General features: G+C 49.3%; 1 protein-coding gene across 2 annotated transcripts in view; it reads left to right on the top strand.

Annotated features, from left to right (window-relative positions):
* The first annotated feature begins 832 nt into the window (after positions 1 to 832).
* Positions 833 to 19215, top strand: part of Grhl3 (grainyhead like transcription factor 3) — a 32866-nt gene continuing 14483 nt past the window's right edge. Inside the window, exons 1-6 of one of the 2 annotated variants that reach the window (XM_070037628.1) lie at positions 833 to 1089; positions 14106 to 14292; positions 16155 to 16216; positions 17600 to 17945; positions 18442 to 18515; positions 18964 to 19117. In XM_070037628.1, coding sequence (XP_069893729.1) covers positions 1073 to 1089; positions 14106 to 14292; positions 16155 to 16216; positions 17600 to 17945; positions 18442 to 18515; positions 18964 to 19117 — 840 coding nt within the window. In that variant the 5' untranslated portion in view covers positions 833 to 1072. Of the gene's footprint in view, positions 1090 to 3542; positions 3592 to 14105; positions 14293 to 16154; positions 16217 to 17599; positions 17946 to 18441; positions 18516 to 18963; positions 19118 to 19215 lie in introns of those variants that run through there. The other variant, XM_070037629.1, reaches the window with a different exon arrangement.

The following is a 19215-nucleotide window of genomic DNA, read 5'->3' as shown; positions in this document are numbered from 1 at the left end:
TATCACACCAAATAAAAGGCTACCCCTGCCCTACTCCCCACCCCCACCTCATCTCTCTCACCCACATACATGTGCACACACACGCATTCACACACACACACACACACACACACACACACACACACACACACACACACACACACACACACCTAGAAGGTAAAATCCAGACCTAGGATTGTTGTCCTCTGTTTCCCCAGAACACAGAGCAGCACCTTGCACTTAACAGGTGCTTAGTGAATGTCTGTTGAATTGAGGCCACTGGCTTTAGCTCAAGAAATAGCTTAGACTCCCGGTGAGACAACTGAAGATTGGGATCTGGGCTTTGACACTCACTAGCTTGTGCCCTTAGGCAAGCCACTTGTTTCCATTTCCTCCCTCATCTGCAAAGGGCGTGTCTAGGGAGCAAGAGAAGGTGACATTAAGTCCACCATCCTGTTTCTGTAAGAAGCGAAAGAAATTACTTGAATAACTGTAAAATACTGCTCATAAATATTAAGGGAGAAATTCCTGAAGAACAGCAAGGGAATTGGTACGGAGACCCACCTAGGAAGATCTGCTTTCTCCTTTGAGGTTTTCCAGCAGCCAAGAAGAAGGGGGCAAAGGAATTTAGTGTGTGGGGGTTGTTTGGGGAATCCAGAATGTTAAATAGAAACAGGGGTCGAGACTTCCCTTAAGCCAAATCTCTGTCCCTGTATTTTTCCTCTAGTGATGTTGCTTCTTTCCAACCTATTTTCTCCTCCCTTCTCTCTCATCCCCGCCCTCCACCCCCTCACCAAGGAAGGAATTGGTCAGCTCCACCCAGTCAGCCCCCCATGGCTCCGCCTCCATTGGCTGGCCAAGAGTTAACAGCTGCACCTGTTGAGGTATACCTGCAGTTGCCGGCACCTGTACCTGCAGCCAATCAGCGCCAGTGCTGCCGTGAACTTACTGTCAGCAAAATCTCAACACCCAAACCTCAACATAAATCAAACACTTCCCTGGGCAGGGAATGTCTGTGTCAGGCCAGAATTAGAGACCAGCGGTCAGTAGAGCCTCGGTGCCGATTGATTCCTTGGAGCCTGGGAGCAGGAAGATGTCGAATGAACTTGAGTGAGTAAACATCAGCGGATGCCTGGCGCTCCCAGAGCGTGGAGGCTGGATGGGGCTTCTAGGAGGGGGGAGGGAGAGCAGGGAGGCCGGCGCCAGGATTCACACGGCAATTTGTAAGGGTAAATGAATGGGCTGACAATCCTGCTTTGGCGTGTGGAGGCAAGCCCGGGTCTCGAGGTAGGGCTGAGTGTTTCCCTGGGAAAATAGTTCTTCTCCTTCTCTCTGCTGAGCAGTTTCGAGCCACGTAGGAAAAAAAACACAGTACAGAAACTGTGAAGGTTTTTGGCACCACTCTTGGATACTCTAAAGGGGCTTTGGAAATCAGACAGCCCCAGCCCCATGGAGATTCTCTTATCTTCTTGCCAAAAGGAACTTCTCTGAGGTAGTTCTAGGAGCTGTCTTAGGCAGTGCTGGGTTTCATCAAAGGTACTTGTTTTGTTGCGTTGGAACAATCCCAAGCGGGAAGGTGACAGTGTGGTGGCTGAACATGTGTAGCCTTGGCCATGGGCTTGCCTTAGATTAAAATCTAGGCTCTGTTCCTCCCAAGTTATGTGATCTTGGACAAAACTCCTTTAACTTATTTGATCTCCATTTTCCTCATCTGGAAAATGGGAACAGGAGTGCTTTGTAAGTCTTGAGAGAGGTCTAAAGGATATAAAACGCTTAGCGCAGAGCCAATGTCTGAAGATGCATTCAATAAAATGAGGTCAATTTTACTCAGCGGCAGTTCTAAGGCTAGGGAAGCTGAGTGGTTTTCAGTGAGGTCATCTCTGTTGCTGGCAGAAGACAGGTGCATTCCTGCCCACATCTGGGCTTCAGAGTCCTGACTGTCTGATGTAGACCTTCATTATAGAGTTCCCTGCTTCAGGTCCAAACCTCAGATAAAGAAAGTGGAATAAGGCTGCTTTAGACTAAGCTCAGGGAGCTGAAAGAAGCCAGATCTCTTAAACACTGACTCTTCTCTTCCTGCCACCCTCAGAGGTGAGTGGGCAGAGGCATGAGTAGGACAATTTGTTTTTCAAGCTTTTCCTCACAGATTGTTTCACAAACTTAAAAAGACCTACAGATAGAACCGTTGTTGGGCCCTGACTGCAGATAGGATTCCAAGATACTAGATAGATCTTGGGTTTGTCTGGGTTGACCCACTACTATGGTTAAAGCACTAAAAACTGGGGTTCACAGGTATCAAGTGTCTTTTAAATAAATTCCCTGGGGTGACAACTGCACACTGGCTAGAAGAGGGTAGGGATTTGGGCTGATGTTCAAATCCCAGCTCTGCCCCTTATTACCTGTCTGACTTTGGGCAAGTGACTTCACCTGAGGCTGTGTTCCCTTCCCCTATCAATTTTGGCCAGCAGTGGCACTCACCTACCCCCATGGAGTTGCCAGCGATTTCAACAATTTACAATCACTGGCTGCTGTTTTCATAGGGGACAAGGTAATAACTTCATGGGGAAAAAAAAATCAGCAGTTGGGTATTTCTGAGCCCTCCTGCTTTTATTTTTCCATACTTTGAACTTAAAAGAAACTTTGAGATATGCTTCTATCCTCCATAGATCTGTTGGTTTAAACCACACGGGCTTGCAGACAGGAACTACTCTTATTGCTCCTCGAAGGTTGTATGTGTCTTGAAGTTAGGTTCCAATGAATTGCAGACTAACACTAAAGCCACCCTTTGAGATCAGCCACCCTATGAATGTTCTGAGCTGCTGTGGTGGCCTTGATCGAGCGGCATTTCCGATCGGAGGGCTGGTCCTAACAAGCATCTAGAGTTGAGATAAAGTGGCCTAAACGGTTTTCAGTCCTGGGGGCCTCAGGGGTAGTCATCCTAGCCTCGGACTCAGTTCTGCCACTTCCCAACTGCAAGCTCCTGGTGAATGTGTTGTCCTCCCGGCGCTCAGTTCCTCCTCTGTGACAGGGCTACCAGCACCTACCTGACTGGGGAGCCTTTGTGTGGAACCGGCGCGTCCCCGAGGCCGGGCGGCCGATCGCTAGGCCTGGGGTGGGAGGCGGCCCTGGGAAGGCCCGGCGCGGCGGAGCACCGAGGCCAGGAGGTGTAGTCAGAAACCTGCTCGAGGCAGTCGGTGGGTGGCGAGCGCCCAGGCCTTTCATGTGGTCGGGCCCAGCGCCGGGTGCTCTGCCAGCCAGCCAGCCCCAGGCCTAGGCCTGCCGCCGGGCAGCCTCGCCGTGCCCCATGCCAGCGCCTGGCCGCAAGGGACGCTGGGACTGCAGCCTGTGTTGCGGGGAAACCGCCTGCGCCTGCGTGATGCCCGCTGCGCCTGCGCACTGCCTGCCCTGGGCCTGAGTGGGCTGCATGCTAGAGCCCTGTGGTGGCCTGTGAGGGGCAGGCGAGACGACCCCCCCCCAGATAGGAGCAGCAGTGACTTCCGGCCCCCCCAGTGCTGTACTGAGGGTCCTGAGGGTCCTGAGGCCTTCCAGTGTGACCTGTACCTTCCCACCCGGCAGAGGACTGCTTCGCCTCACTGAGGGACTTGGCACCTAGTAGGTCCCGTCCAAGGGAGGTGGCGTGTGGAACCCTCCGGGCATCTTCCCGCAGCCAGCAGCAGCCCGGCCCCGCCTGCCCCCGCTGCGCTGAATCCCACCCCACCTCCCCAAACCCCGGGGAGGGGGGGGCGGGGCGGCTGGGGACGCGTCCCTGGGCCCAGGCTTTCATCTGATCTCCCTGCAGTCGGCTCCAGACTGCCTGGAGCATTGAAAGAGTTAACCAGGAACGCCCCGCTGCGGTTTTGTGGTCGAAACCATGATTGCCAGGAGCAAATTTTTGTCATGCACAAGGTGTGTTATTAAAAGTCGGAATTAAGCTGCTGGTGAATGAAAAGTTAAAAGCCCTCATTAAGCTCGGGCTGTAAAACTGGGAAGCCTGGACACAACCATAACGGCAGAGAGGGAGTCTCTGCAGCCCCAGGGTCTGCAAGTGTGTGAGCCTGGGCCACTGGTCGCTCCTAAGAGCCATCCCCCACCCCCTACCTACCCCAACCCGTCCCCCCCCCCCCCCCCCAGGCCACAGGGCTGAACAGTTTAGTTCCTCAGGACTTTCTGTTGGGTTAAATCAAAAGTAGAACACTAGTTGAGTTCTGACCTCAGTCTGATACTATAACAAATGCTTGCTGCCCTCATGGCTTTAATCTCTCTGAATAGCCCGAAGTGGGATTTTTGCTTGGGTTTACCTAACATCTAAAAGAGGAGGCCTCACTGGGTCTTAGTCACCAGCCACATCAATATGCTGATTCTTATGTACTTAGACACTGAACTAAGACAAGGAGATAGGCTAATCTGTAAAGTTTTCTCAGAGTGGAAACATGTCGGCGAATTCTCTTCGCTGTTTCCTAGTTTACTGTAGGTGCCACATTTTATATACTTGTATTTTAGAAAGCCTCTGTTGCTTTTGGAAAGGGGAAGAGAGGGAGTAATTTGTTTTTTTTTTTAAGAAGAGAATCATTAGTTCACTCAAGAGGGTGTTTTCAAAGTGTGCTCCCTATGTTGCCGTCATCATCTGGGAACTTGGAAATGCAAATTTTCAGCCCTACCTTAAACCCACTGAGTCAGACACTTTGGGGGTGGGGCTCGGCATTCTGTGTTTTAACAGGCCCTCCAGGTGATTCTGGTGCCAGTTTACATTTTGGAACTATTGCCCTAGAAGATCAGGCAGAGAACGAGGAGGCAGAAGGTCCCCAGATCCAGTGCTGACTCAGGGTGTAGTTATTGAGTCAGCAGGCTGTGAGCCCCGCTACAGGGTGACACCTGTGTTTAAAGCCCAACTCTGCTACCCATGGATTGAGTGACTTTCCCACAGCTCTTTTAAGTGTCTGTGCCCATGTTTATAAAACAGTGATAACAACAACAACAACAACAACCCCTCACAGGACAGGTACAAAGGAAAAGGTGCATGGCTTGACTGTATTAACTAATTCAGTTCTTTTCCTTTCTTTTAACTTCCCTTTCTGGAATGGAAACTCAGGTTCCCCATTTGTAAAATGCAGCAAAAGTACTCACTATGTGTGTGTCTTTTAAAGGGGTCAGAACAGCTGACCTAGTGAAAGACTCAAAGAGAAATAATCTCACTTATGTTTGGTGTTATTTCACTGGGCCTTTCCAAGGGGTCAGCAAGATTTGGGAACTTTCAAGTGGCAGTTACCTTTGTGTCCTCATTGCTTAGTACGTGCCCTGTTACAGAGTAACCCTCAGTGAACCTTCATCAGAGGAATTGGTGAGCAAATGAATGAATGAGCCAGTGAGGGAATGAATGAAGGGATGTGGCACTCTGCTTTAGAGGTAGATTTCTTTCAAGTCATGGAGAGGAGATAGAAGCAATAGAGAAGTCTCACACCAGACAGTTTTGGCAAGGGCAGGTGAATTTCCAGAGTAATTGGAAAACGGCACCTAATTAACTGACACACTATGAAAAGTGTCTGCTGGGATCTGACCATCCTTAACTTGCCTGCCTGTTTCCAGTGAAGAAGCTATGGCTCCTGCCATCTTGGCTCAGAGTGTCCAAGCAACACATCTGCTTTATCTGCATGAATGCATTGTATCCTCACACTTCACAAAGTTCCTGCAAAGCTTCACAACAACAGTGGCTAGGAATTATGGTGTTGGCCTTTGGTCAGCCCTTAACAAAAGGTAGCTAATCTAGCATAATAATTCTGTGAGGTTAGCACTCTCCTCTGCCTACATTTTATAGGCAAGCCACTGAGGCACACAAAGATGCCAAGTTGTTTGCCTCAAGTCACACAGCTGGTAAGCAGCGGAGCTGTGGTAGAACACAGAGCCATGTCCTATACCATACTGTTTCTAACCCCACCCCCCACCAAGGAACCCTCAGCCCAGGTGGCAAGTTACAGACCTGTGCATCCAGAAAGCCAGATAGACTGGCCACTGGCAGGCACACGAGCCCCCAAGTGTCCCTCTCGTTTTGGGACACACCTTGCATGGGGCTCACTGAAAATTTGATTCTTCTGGGAGCAGTTGTGGTGGAGCCACCCAGTGGATGATCACTGCTGATGAGGCTGGTGCCTCATGGCGGGTTTGGCAAGTTGCTGACTGGGTGTATCTGGGTGTCAACACCCAGCTCAGGTAGCCCCAGAACTGTTCCTCCTTGTGCTGGAGGGAAGGTAGACCCAGCTGGCCAAATCCATCCTTGGGCCAGACACTTGTGTAGGCAGGGCTTGAGGTTAACTCCTTTTGGTGGTGGGCTTTCTTGCCCTTTCTGTATCTGTCCTTGTCCGTCTCAGGAGTCTACAGATGCCTGTGCCATAGGACAATGAACAAAAAAAGCTCGGGATAGCAAGCCTAGGACTTTAGTCCCAATCCTCCTGGCCTAGGTTGTAAGTCATACCCCGTCTCTGGGATTCCATGTCTAATTCTGTTACCTAAATAGCTAGGAAATGATCCCAAAGGGTCTTGAGGCAGAAGTTTCCGTAGGAGTTCAAAGCAGCCCTTGAGGTCAGACACCTGCTGGGATGAAACCCTGCCTCTCCACTCCCAGTCCTCTCCTTGCTGGTGCTCACAGTGATACATGCTGGAGTCAGGAGGCTGAGGCTGACTGAACACCCAGCAGCCGGCACCACACCCCTTCCGAGCTGTAGGCCCAGAGGAAACTGCTGGGGAAAGGCCCCACCCACCTGATACCCCTGCTGGGACAGTTTCCATGTCCCTCAGCAAGCCAGGCCTAGCAGCTAGACTCTGAGTTCCTCCCCTGTCTCTCAAACTTATTCCAAACTCTTCCTAGATGGAGGGAAGCTCCAAGGAGGCAGCGTTGTGTGGGATTCGTGTGTGTGTGTGTGTGTGTGTGTGTGTGTGTGTGTGTGTGTGTGTGTGTGTGTGTGTGTGTATGAAACTCAGGACCTGGATGCTATCTTCCTTAGCTTTTCCATCAAGGCTGGCACTCTGCTACTTGAGCCACAACTCCACTCCTAGATTTTTGCTGGTTAATTGGAAATAAGAGTCTTGTGGACTTTCCTGTCCTGGCTGGCTTCAAATTGTGATCCTTAGATCTCAGACTCCTGAGTAGCTAGGATAACAAGCATGATCCACCAACACACATCAGCTGTGTGTGGGGTTTTGCTACTGGGATATGCAGACATCAAGATAACCAGCTAGGTGGGTGGCCTTGGGCAAGTCAGTATCTCTGTCCATGGTTATTTTTCTGTTATCAAATATGGATAGTCATACCTTTCCTCCCCACCTTTCAGGGGCGTTGCAGGATCTAGGTATGACAGATGTGTGACATATAATATGCTGAAAAATATAACACACCATGCAAATGCAATGGATTATCAAATCTTGGACTTGAGTTGCCTCCTCAGTGGGCTGGCCTTCCTTGAGCAAGCTGTCATATGCAAAGCATCTGGCTCATATCTGACACACAGTAGGCGGACAAGCTCTGGGAGCTGTCCAACACTATAGACTTTTGCTCTTCCCTTCCTCTGTAAGGTCCAGGGTACACTCCACCCATGTCTCTCCCACCTCTTCCTGTCTACTGGTCTTCTCAACAAACATTCATCCCAGGGCTTGGGCAGCTCAGAGGTCTTCCAGCTTTTCCTCCATAGCATTCTTCACCTATCTCATACTCACTGTTTGTTTTTGTGGTCATGTCTTTTCTCCTGTCCACTGAAGCGTATCTCCATGACAGCCAGGAAAGCCTTGTCTTACCCTCCTGGGACAGTCTGGCCCATAGTAGTTACCTGATAAGTATTTATTGAATGATGGATGGGTGCTATGAAGGTGTGTGTGTGTGTGTGTGTGTGTGTGTGTGTGTGTGTGTGTGTGTGTGTGTGTGTGTGTGTGTGTGTGTGTGTGTGTGTGTGTGTGTGTGTTTGCTTTTCTTTTCTCTCCCCTACATTCTTGGTGGAAAAGTGACTAGTTATAGAGTTCCCAGGCCAGATCCCCAGGTCACCAAATGTCTCTGTTGTCTGCTTCTGAGCTGCAAGGTACAATAATAACACACTGTATGTTGGGAGGCTCCATGAGAAAATGAATATGAAAGTCAAGTCAGGGGGTTATTAGACTATCTCTTTGCTTTTGATTCAGAACTGGGTTCATAGACAGAAGGCTTGGAGCGTGGTGGTAATTTAAGAACCTCGGGCAGAGTCTGTCCTTCACTCTCATACTGGGGTTCTAGGATGTTGGTGGAGATGATGGTCATTATTTACTGAGTGATTATTTCTGACAGGCTCTAGGCTAAGCACATTGCTTACACTAATGTACTTAATTCTCTTAACGACCAATGACATGAACTCAACTCTAAAGTAGCCACTCCTCCTGACTCCCCATTATATCCTACGTTCTAATCTTCTTCACTTCTCATCATGAGCTAAAATTAACTCATTTACCTACTCATTTATAGTCTGTCTTCTCCAATTAGACTGGAAGTTCCATGGGAGCAAAACCTTATCTTGTTTTTGGCTGAGTTCCCAGTATTCGTAGCTGAGTAGCACACAGGAGTCACTCAATAGACCCATTTCACTAGCCAGGAAATGACTGAGAAGAACTAAGTGCCTTACTCAAGGACATACAATTACCGAATTCATGGGCTGTGTCGTTGGACTTTCTCCCATGGTGCAGCGGCCCCCCACACCAAAGATGTGAGGTCAAAAAGGTTGCCTGAGGCTAAGATATCTCCTCCCACTGCCCTTTCCCATCCTGCTTTCATCTTCTGATGGCTCAGGAGTTCTGTCTTGGACAACAGCAAAGACTTTGTGTAGGCCCTAGGGAAGATGACCTCATAAGACAGAAACACCTGGTTTCCCCTTCAATTCCTTTTCCAAACCCTTGTCACATCCATCCTGGGTCAACTCCTGGGCCTTCTTCTCAGCCCTCATTCTGATTTTTCAGAGAGGAAAAAAGTCCTTGGATTTCAAGGTTGGATACACAATTCAAGGCTAACCTTGAAAGTCTTAGCCAAGGCTTTCTGAATGCTTCATCTTAGCATATGAGGTTGACAGGCAGTGCAACCAGGCCTGGAGACCAGAGCTCCTGGCTCCTGGCCAGAAGTTGCCAGTCATCATCTTGCCTTCCTTCTCAGTCCCTCCTGCCTGGTGTGGGTGGGAAATTCCTTTCTGCCTTGCAACAGAATTGGTTCAGTGTATTCCAGAGGAAGGAAATTTCCAGATTAGGAAAGGTATCTAGACAGGAGGGTAGCACAGAGTAAAGAGCGGCATCTTGGAATCCAGCAGGCCTGGGTTCAAGCTGAGCCTTCATTCTTTACTTGGCTGAGTGACTTTCAGCAGATGATATTGCTCCTTTGAACCTCAGTTTCTTATTTTCTAAAAGCAGGTGCTAATTCTTCTTTTTCAGGGATGTTGTGTATGGTAGAGGAGATGCCAGGCAAAAACAGTTGGTCCAGTGTCTGCTGGTAAAATACTTAAGACATGGTAGCAGCTATCCGTTAAGGAATCGGGCTTTGGGGTTCTAGGAGGGCTTGTTGCAAACCCCAGCAGATCAAGATAGTGTCCCAGGTGAACAGAAAACATTCCATCTAGAAATAGAGCTGTCGCTCAAAGTGGTAGAGCACTACCCTTGAACAAAGATGCTCAAGGGATAGCACCTAAGCCCTGAGTTCAAGCCCCACGGCTGACAAAAGTAAAAAATAAAAATGGTGAACTGGGAAGAGAGCGATGGAGGGGGATGACACTGTCCCAAAAGAAATGAACTCTTTACCTGACTTACATAACCAGAACCCATCTGTACATCACCTTTATAATAATAATTTAAAACATTAAAAAATCGATCTTTTTGCTTAGGGTATGACTTTACCATTGTCTTGTAAAACTTAGTTTTATAAAGGTCCAGATTAACTGATAGCCTACCACTGATAATAACTTATTCTACCAGCCAGCAGATCATAACAGACACTCAGATCTTCCCCTGTTCCCATGGCCACGTCTTAAACATTTTGTAGTCCCATATCCAGCTCAGAGCAGGCCTGGAATGTGGTGGTAGCATGTGGGCATTCAGTACTCCTTGTGTGCCAGGTACAACTCTGACCTTCCTTCCTTCCTTCCTTCCCCTCCTTCCTTCCTTCCTTCCTTCCTTCCTTCCTTCCTTCCTTCCTTCCTTCCTTCCTTCCTCCCTTCCTTCCCCTCCTTCCTTCCTCCCTTCCTTCCTTCCTTCCTCCCTCCCTTCCTTCCTCTTTCGCTTTCTCTTCCTCTTTCCTTTTCTCTTTCTCTCTTCCTCTTCCTCTTCCTCTCTCTCTCTTTCTCTCTCTCTCTCTTTCTCTTTCTCTTTCTCTCTGTGTCTCTCTTGCTTTTTTTTGGTGTGTGTGCCAGTACTACAGCTTGAACTCAGGGCCTTGTACTTTTGCTTGCCTTTTTCACTCAAGGTGAGCCACAGCTTTTCGCTTCCAGCTTTTCACTTGTCAGTTGGAGATAAGAGTATCTCAGATTTGTCTGCCCAGGCTGGCTTCAAACCTCAGTGCGCAAATTAAGCCTCCCTACCAGTTAGGATTATAGCCATGACTGCCAGCACCCAGTATGAACATTCTTCAAGTGTCAAGATGCTTAGTCCTCATAACCTTACATAATGGATATTTTTATTAGACTTATTTGCAAATGACAGGAATGCTGAGTCCTAGTGGTTCTTGTTGAAATGTGGGGGTTTGGGGGACAGATGGGGTCTATCGAGCAAGCACCCCTTGGCTTTTCCTGACCTCCTTACGTTAGGACTTCCCTTCAACCCAGGGTGGGGATAGGGGCAGCCACCCTTGGCTTATTCAATGAGTTCTTCTAACCCCAGGCCAGGGCAACAAGGGGGGGGGGGTGTCTTTCCTCACCTCTCTGTCTTGAGGCGTCTTGATTTATAGCGGCACAAACTTGGGCTGTGCCTCTCTCTCTGTGCCCCTAGAGCAGGCAGGCTTCTATTATGTCTTTTTCCAGAATGACAACTCCTTGCCTCCCTTTCAGGGCTCACAGCCTATACCTGAGACCCAGGGGAAGGAGGGGTGCTGTTCTTCTGGGTGAAGCCTCCAGGAGAGCTGCCCTCCTCAGAACCCACTGTCTGCCTAGGTCTGGCCTGGCCTCTGTTTGCCACCGTGATTCAGAGAATAGCTGCCAAGCCACTGGGTAGCAGGTGGGCACTTCCTACTGGGCATGGCTCATGAAGGTCCTTGCCCACCCACTGGTCTGTCACCAGAAACTCTGGCACTAAAGCATTGCCTTCTCTGGTGGAGATGCCCTCCTTGTGTCTAAACAGAGTGTGGCTGAGCAAAAAGTGTCTTGGTGTTTGATAAACCAAGTTTAAGTCTCAGTTGTGCAGTGAATCATCTGGGTGATCTTGGCATTGTCTTGTCCTCTCCAAGTCTTAGCCTCTTTACTGTGAGTCTCAGCACCTGATTTTTACCTTCTTTTGGTCCGCAAGGAGCAGAGCTAACCAAGGGACAGCATTGTATATGTCGTGATAAATGGCACCCACATTGTCCTTGTGTCCCTAACATTGATTGGTAAGTCGGTCAGGCCCAGGTAGAAAGGGAGGCTGTGGTGCTCGCTTTGTCTGGGCCCAGGTAGAAAAGGAGGTCATGGTGCTCGCTTTGTCTGTAGCCATCCTCTCTCTGCCTCCTCCACACACTCTGCTTTGCAATGAACTTGACTAGAACTTCACTCAGGACTTACCCATGATGCCCAGAGTGTAGTCTCCAGACTACCACCAGCCGCAGCACCAGGGAAGTTACTAGAAATTAAGTCTCAACTACCTCACACCAAGGGAATCAGAAACTTTAGGGCCCAGTAGTCAGGGTAAAAAGCCTACTGTAACCTCACATAGCTCACTTCTGCAAACACTATCCAGGACTTTCCCAGTCTCCTGCTGGAGCCTGGGCCACTCCCTTACTGGGACCTTGTGCTGCTCCTCCTATCTTTCTGTGCTTTGATGTGCTCCATTGTCAAAGAGAAACCAGAACCTGTAGTGGAGAATTCAGTGAGATGACAGTTCATGACAAGTAGTTAGGTCAGTGCCTAAAACATGGTCAGTGTTCAAGAAAGATTAGATGCTATTTTTCTCATTCTTTTTTAAAATCTGTTATGTCCTTGTTCCAGCTTCTCCTCCCTCTTTTTTTTTTTTTTTTTTTTTTTTTACTTTTTTTAGCTTTAAAGGTTTATTTTCACAATGGAGAAAGGTCAAAATGGTTAATATAAGGATAAGCTTTTATCTTATGAACGTCAATAAAAGAACACATTAAACCAAAGAGAAGCAGAAGTAAGAATAAAGATAAGGGCTGGGAATGTGACTTAGTGGTTGAGTGCTTGCTTGTTTAGCATTCATGAAGCCCTGGGTTTGATTCCTCAGTACCACATATATAGAAAAAGCTGAAACTGGCACTGTGGTCAAGTGGCAGAGTGCCAGCCTTAGTGGAGAGGCTCTGGGACAGTGCCCAGGCTCTGAGTTCAAGTCCAGGACCGGCAAAAAAAAAAATAATAAAATAAAAGAATAAGGATAATACAGAATCAATGAACTAAAGCAGAAGTCAGCAAAGTGACTAGACAAAAATCCAAAACAAAGAGGTCACAGAACATGATATGAAACTCAGTTTCCAGCATGCATAAAGTGTGGATTAGAACACGGGTGTACTCATTCATTTACTTGCCATGGGTGGCTGCTCTTGAGCTGCAGCAGCAGAGTTGAGTAATAGTCACACAGACAATGTGGCCTGCAAAGTCTGGAATATTTACTGTATGGCTTTTTATTTTAATTAATTAATGTATTTTTATTTATTTATTTATTTATTTATTGTCAGTCCTGGGGCTTGAACTCTGGGCCTGGGCACTGTCCCTGAGCTCTTCAGCTCAAGGTGAGCACTCTACCACTTGAGCCACAGCACCATTTCAGATTTTCTGATGCCTGGGCTGGCTTTGAACCGTGATCCTCAGATCTTAGCCTTCCGAGTAGCTAGGATTACAGGCATAAGCCACTGGTGCCCAGCGCTGTATGGCTTGAGATATATTTGTAAGATATATTAAGTAGGTAGGTTTCATTAGGTAGCTGGTGAAGAGAACACCACGCGCTATTCAGGCAGGAAAAGAAATTTATTTATCAAACTGCTGCCCCCATCATGCATGGTGGAGAGGCATGGCTGAAAAAAGGGAAGACCCACCTCCAGGCCAGCACTTATCTAGGCCAGGGACAGGAAGAGGTGTGGCCAGGTGGAGGAAAGGTGTGGCTGCATCAGATCTAGATGTGACCTAGCAGAAGGGGGAGGTGACTGCTTCCAGGTGTGCCAGTTACCTAGGTAACAGATACTGGGTGGAAACTTTGAGCCAAGAGGTAGGGAGGTGTCTCCCTCATTTCTGATCAAAAAGATTCCCAGCACTGAGTGTCCCCAGCTGAGGCTCTTTCCTGCACACTCTTCCTGGCCCCTCTCCTTGGGCCCTTGTGTTTTTCTCTTAGCTTCCACCTTGCCTTTGGCCAGGCTTTCTGGGCACCATGCCCAGGTCCTTCTATCTCCGTGTACTCTGCAACTTTTGTTCTCCTTCATGCCAGGAGAGCAGCTGATCAAGACCCTGTGGTCCGTGTTGGTCTGAGACACTTCTTGAAACCAAACTTTCTCATGGGCTTCTTGGTCCTGGTGCTCTCTGCCTGTCATGGCCAGCTTTCCCTTGATCTGTGGCCTTCCAGCTCTGTCATGGTCTTGACTTCAGAAGAACACATGCTGGGTGATGTGGAAGTTCAGTTCTTCCCAGTGGCAGTCCATTGTCACTTCCCATCCTGCTTCGGTAATTCCCCTTGAACAAACATCTACAGTGGCAGTGCTTCACTGACTGCCTCAAGGCTGGCTTCGCAGTCCTGTGTTGTAGGGGAGGGGACCGAGGTCCAGGCCTGAGGTTTCAGCCTGGCAGCACTGGCACTGATCTAGCTTCACTGTTTACGTCTGCTCCATGCCCCAGCGTGGCCTAACGCTGGCAGAAGCAGCAGCTTCCAGTTTCCAGGACTGGGAACTCACTTCCTGCGCTCCATTCAGAGACCTTCCTCCGAGACAACTTAATTGGGACTCTCCTTATTGCTTTCAGTTTCAGGTCTGTGCGGTTGCTGAAGAATGACCCCATCAACTTCCAGAAGTTTCCCTACACTAATGAGGATGAGGCCTGGAAGACATACCTGGAAAACCCCTTGACAGCTGCCACCAAGGCCATGATGAGAGTCAACGGAGACGATGACAGCGTTGCGGCCCTGAGCTTCCTCTACGATTACTACATGGTACCTTCACCACCCCTGGTGGCCCCTCTGGTGAATGTGGGTCTCTGCTTTCAGGCTGAGCAGCCCACCATGACCATCGCCAGCCCCTCATCTCTGCAACTTTGCATCTTTTGCTCTCTTCCTCTTTCTTCTTTAAGCCCTACTTCCCCGCTGGGTATTAGTTTAAATATTACCTTATCCTTTTGTGGAAGGAGAGAAGGCTTTTGGGGGACCGTATTCTGTGCCTCCTGCTGACATCCCCAGCAGTCTTTGTCCTCTTTGCCTCCATCCTTAGAAACTTACTGCATGCTCATTGGTTTCTCCTTCTCCTCTTGAGAATGACCCTGAGAATGTTCCTGGAGGCAGGCACACCTGTGAGCATTACTAAGTCACCATAGCCCACTCAGCCTGCACAGCAAGCTTTGCTTAGAGGGATGCCTGATTTGGCTTGGCCAAGTGCACTCAACACAGCAACCAACCAACCCACCCCCCTTTCTATCCTGAGCCTTGGATATATCAGCCTTCTTAACCCACTTGTCCAGCCCATCTAAGGCATCCCCTCTGCGCTGAACCTGTGCCCTTCCTTCAGGGCATCTCCCATGGCCCATTAGATCACTCAGATGCCATGGTCCCACATCCCTTCTCTCCCCTGAGCGTCTCACTGTGCTTCCTACCTCTGCTACCATACTGACATTCACTGTTCCCTAATTGTTTTCAGGGTCTTGACTCTGACCTGGGAAACTAATGTCTCCGGAGAACAGGAATTAGTTAGCAACCAAAATATGATACACACACAGCCATTCCCAGACCCAGTACCTGTGCCAGACATTACATCTTCATGGAGTGTATAGAAGGCTCCAGTATCTTTGTCAGCCCAGGGCTCTAGGCAGCCTGACCCATCAAGCTAAACTTACCAGTCCATCTGCTGGGGAGTCTGAGGCCTTGTCAGGCTACAAACCAGCACTGTGACTCTGGCCATGTAGGACTGATGGTAACCAATGTTGCTTCTTGCTGGACACTAGGTTCCTCCCTTGTCCTCACCAGAGGTATGTGATTAAGAGTCACTAAACAGGGTTGGAGTCTTGATAGAGACTTTTTTTGGCCTTAGGGACAAGTAAGTGTTTGAAGATAGAGTAATGTTATAATCACAGAGGACATGTTTCCATAGCCTGCTCTCTGCCACTAGGACCTGTTCTGGGCAATTCTGAGGTTGCTATTCTTACAGCACACCCCCTCCCATCTCCCCACCTGTTACAGATGAGGGAGCAAGACATACAAGGGCCAAGTATCTGGCCCAAGCCCACATAGGCCTAGGAATCGAACCAAGATATCTAGATGCCAAGCCCATACTCCTAAGTACCAAGATGGTAGAATCTTTCTGGGCCTCATCCCTGCCTCCATGAAGTTATGATGTTTGTAAATGCCTCAGTGGGTGTGTGGTTTAGAGAGTGGGTAGAAGTATGTAGTAAAAGGTCTAGCATATAGAAAGTACTTGCTTTTTCAAGTATTATTTTTTATTAGTATATCTTCATAATTTCCTCAAGTAGGTGTTCCATTCCCTTACTTGACTTTTGAGGAAACTGTATCTCAGATAGATGTAGTCATTTGTCCAAAGTCACAGAGGCCTTTGAAGCAGTAAAGCTAGGACATTAGCCCAGCCTGCCTCACTCCAAACCCCACGCTCCCTAACTGCTAAGCTTGTGTACCTCTTCCCATCCCAACTTGCGGCTCAGACTCAATGGTGGCTAGAGCAACATGAGGGGCCCGTGAGCTTCCTCCAAGTGTCCCAGAGCCTGGCTGCAGGCACAGTTTGGGAGCTGAGGCTCTTCCCAGCCAGGCTGTAGCCAAGGACCATGAGTAAATCCTTCCTTCCATCTTTTCAGGGCCCCAAGGAGAAGCGGATACTGTCCTCCAGCCCGGGGAACCGGACCGACCAAGGAAAGAGGTAAGGCCACTGCACCCCTCCCTCCACCCCACCTCAGCACTGGTGGACTTCCCGGGGTACCACCAGGGCTCAGGGAAGTGTTTTAGTTTCTTTTAAAACCAGAAGAAAAGTGTTATTCTAAGCCAGCCTGGTTAATCTGTCTTTTTACTGATATATATGTATAAAATATTTCAAACTATTTTGGAAGGGGTATGGAAGGCAGAAGAGCCAGGCCCCGGAAAATTATAGTGAAACTGTAGCTGAAAACACACACACACACACACACACACACACACACACACACACACACACACACACACACACACATTATAGTGAAACTGTAGCTGAAAACACACACACACACACACACACACACACACACACACACACACACACACACACACACACACACACACACACACACACACACACAAACGGGTCTTCTTTACTGAAAACAAACCTCAAAGCTACAGTAGTGGAAAAGCCCTGAAGGCAGATTTTCTGTCACAGCTCCAACCCCTCTGGGGAAGGGACATCTGAGTTCCTGGGCTTCTCTGGCCTATGTCTGGCATCCGTGCCTCATGGCATCAGTGTAGGCTCAGGCTGTGTACATAGCCAGGTGGGCCAGGAACCTCGTCCCTGCCCTCACTGTCTCCTTCCTGGCCACCATCTCAGAGATGTTGTGAGGGCTTCTGCTGGCCCTGCTGAGTCTTTCCATGCCTTCTAGAAAATCCAGATCACCAAGGGGCATTGCTATTCTTCTTGGGGGCTCAGTGTGACTGTGTAGCTAGCTCAGGCCACTGCCAAGTACAACTGGAATGGTAGGTTGAGGCACACAGGAGCTTTTCTCAAAACTAGTTTTATAAGTGTTAGTAACTCTTCTGATTCCAAAAGCAACACCTATTTCCTGAAAACGATTCAGACTGTAAGAACACCTAAAAGTAAAAATGCCCTGCAATCCTAGGCCCATCTCCCTTAACCCCTCTCCCCTTGCAGTTTGGAGTCTATCCTTGCAGCCCTTTTCCTCACCATACATGAACTGTATCCCAGGTAGGACGGGGCCTCCATGCAGGCCCAGAGGCTGCCTCATTACAGTTGTTCTCAAGTGGGCAGTTTTGATTCTGACTAAGACATAAGTGATTAAACTTTCAGGTTATTTGTTTAACTAAAAGTCCCATAGTAGTTAAACAAGGCATTTTCCCTTTAACCCCCAGTCTGTCTGGGGTTCCACTTCCTGCACCCTCCTCCTCTCATTCCTGTGACCAATCAAACCTCTGCACAATCTTTTTTGTAGCTGGGAATCGAAAAGGGTCAGTGTGTCAGCAATGGTCACCTTCTGTCTAGCCAAAGACCCCACCTTCCCCCAAGAGCAGAAGCACCCTTACCTGTTCCCCCTTTTGCCAGGCACTATCACGGCGTGGAATATGAGATGGACCTCGCCCCTCTCGAAAGCCCCACGCACCTCATGAAGTTCCTCACAGAGAATGTGTCTGGAAGCCCAGACTACCCAGACCTGCTCAAGAAGAACACACTGATGAGCCTGGAGGGGGCCGGGCCCACCCCTGGCAGGCCAGCCCCTCTCCCCGCCGGCCCCAGCAAGCTAGAAGCCAGCTCTGTGGACAGTTACCTCTTGCCCACCAGTGATATGTATGACAGCAACTCACTTAATTCCTTGTTTGAGAGCATTCATGGGGTGCCACCCACACAGCGCTGGCAGCCAGACAGCACCTTCAAAGACGACGCACAGGAGGTGAGGGCCTACCCCAGGATATGTGCATGCATGCACAGGACAGAGGATAGGGAGAAGGTCAGAGCTTGCAGTTTACAGGAGAAAGAGTCCTAGAGCTGAAGCAGGGCTTCCATGTTTGGTTGTCCCAAGTTGTGCACTAAACATTTTGTACAGCTACCTGTGCCTCCCTGGACTGAGGCCTCTACGGCCTAAAAAACAGTGATTTAGTAGGATGCCAGTGGCTCACACCTGTAATCCTAGCTACTCACGAAGCTGAGATCTGAGGATCGCAGTTCAAAACCACTGTAGGCGGGAAAGCCTTTGAGACTCTTATCTCCAATTAAGTACCAAAAAGCTCCAAGTGGAGTTGTGGCGCAAGTGGTAGAGTACTAGCCTTGAGCAAAAGAAGCTCAAAGCCAGTGCCCAGGCCCTGAGTTCATGCCTCAGGACACCCCACACACAGCCCCCCCCCTACACACACAGTCATTCATTCTCTCTGGATTGTGTTTCTCTGCAGTTGCCACTCTTCCCAGATATCCTGAAAACATCCCCGGAACCCTCCTGTCCAGAGGACTATCCTAGCCTCAAGAGGTAACCGGACCCCCTGGACCCTTGGCTACCTGGGAAAGTAGGCACCAGGCTGCAGACGGAGTCTCCCAAAAGTCCCCAGGACATAGCCGGCATGGCCAGGAGATAAAAGGAGGGAACAAAGGCAGCCGGGGCAGGAGAGGAGTCCCACATTCCTTCACAGACTGGGTCAGGGAACTGTGCACCCAGCACTGATAGAATGCTGAAGTTCTGTAGTTCTTTGTCCCCTGTAGCTTTGAACATCTCTCTTTCACCAGGAGCGTGGCTCAACAATGCCACTAAAAAGCCCAAAGTGTATATATAAACTAAGGCACAAGGGGGACCAAGGAGACTTAGAAGGTCATGGAGAAAGGCTGTGACAGAGACTGGGGCTTCTAGTCCTAGTACCCCCAACCCAACCCCCCCTGGAACCTACCTTAAACCACCTCTCCCCTCCCCACTTTCCCTACAGTGACTTTGAGTACAGCCTGGGCTCCCCGAAGGCCATCCACATCAAGTCTGGAGAGTCACCCATGGCCTACCTCAACAAGGGCCAATTCTACCCCGTCACCCTGCGCACACCAGCGGGAGGCAAAGGCCTTGCACTGTCCTCCAACAAAGTCAAGGTGTGTTGCCCTGGAGCAGCTTGGAGACTGGGTGGGGTGAGATCACCAGGGCCCTGGAGGACAGAGGCTGCAGGGCCAGGCCTCCAGACCAGGCTCTG

This window comes from Dipodomys merriami, unplaced genomic scaffold (genome assembly GCF_024711535.1).
Source record: "Dipodomys merriami isolate MVZ:Mamm:240054 unplaced genomic scaffold, mDipMer1.0.p SCAF_28, whole genome shotgun sequence".
Taxonomy (NCBI): Eukaryota; Metazoa; Chordata; class Mammalia; order Rodentia; family Heteromyidae; genus Dipodomys; species Dipodomys merriami.
Note: the sequence above shows the minus strand (reverse complement) of the source record. Positions and strands in the feature narration are given on the sequence as shown.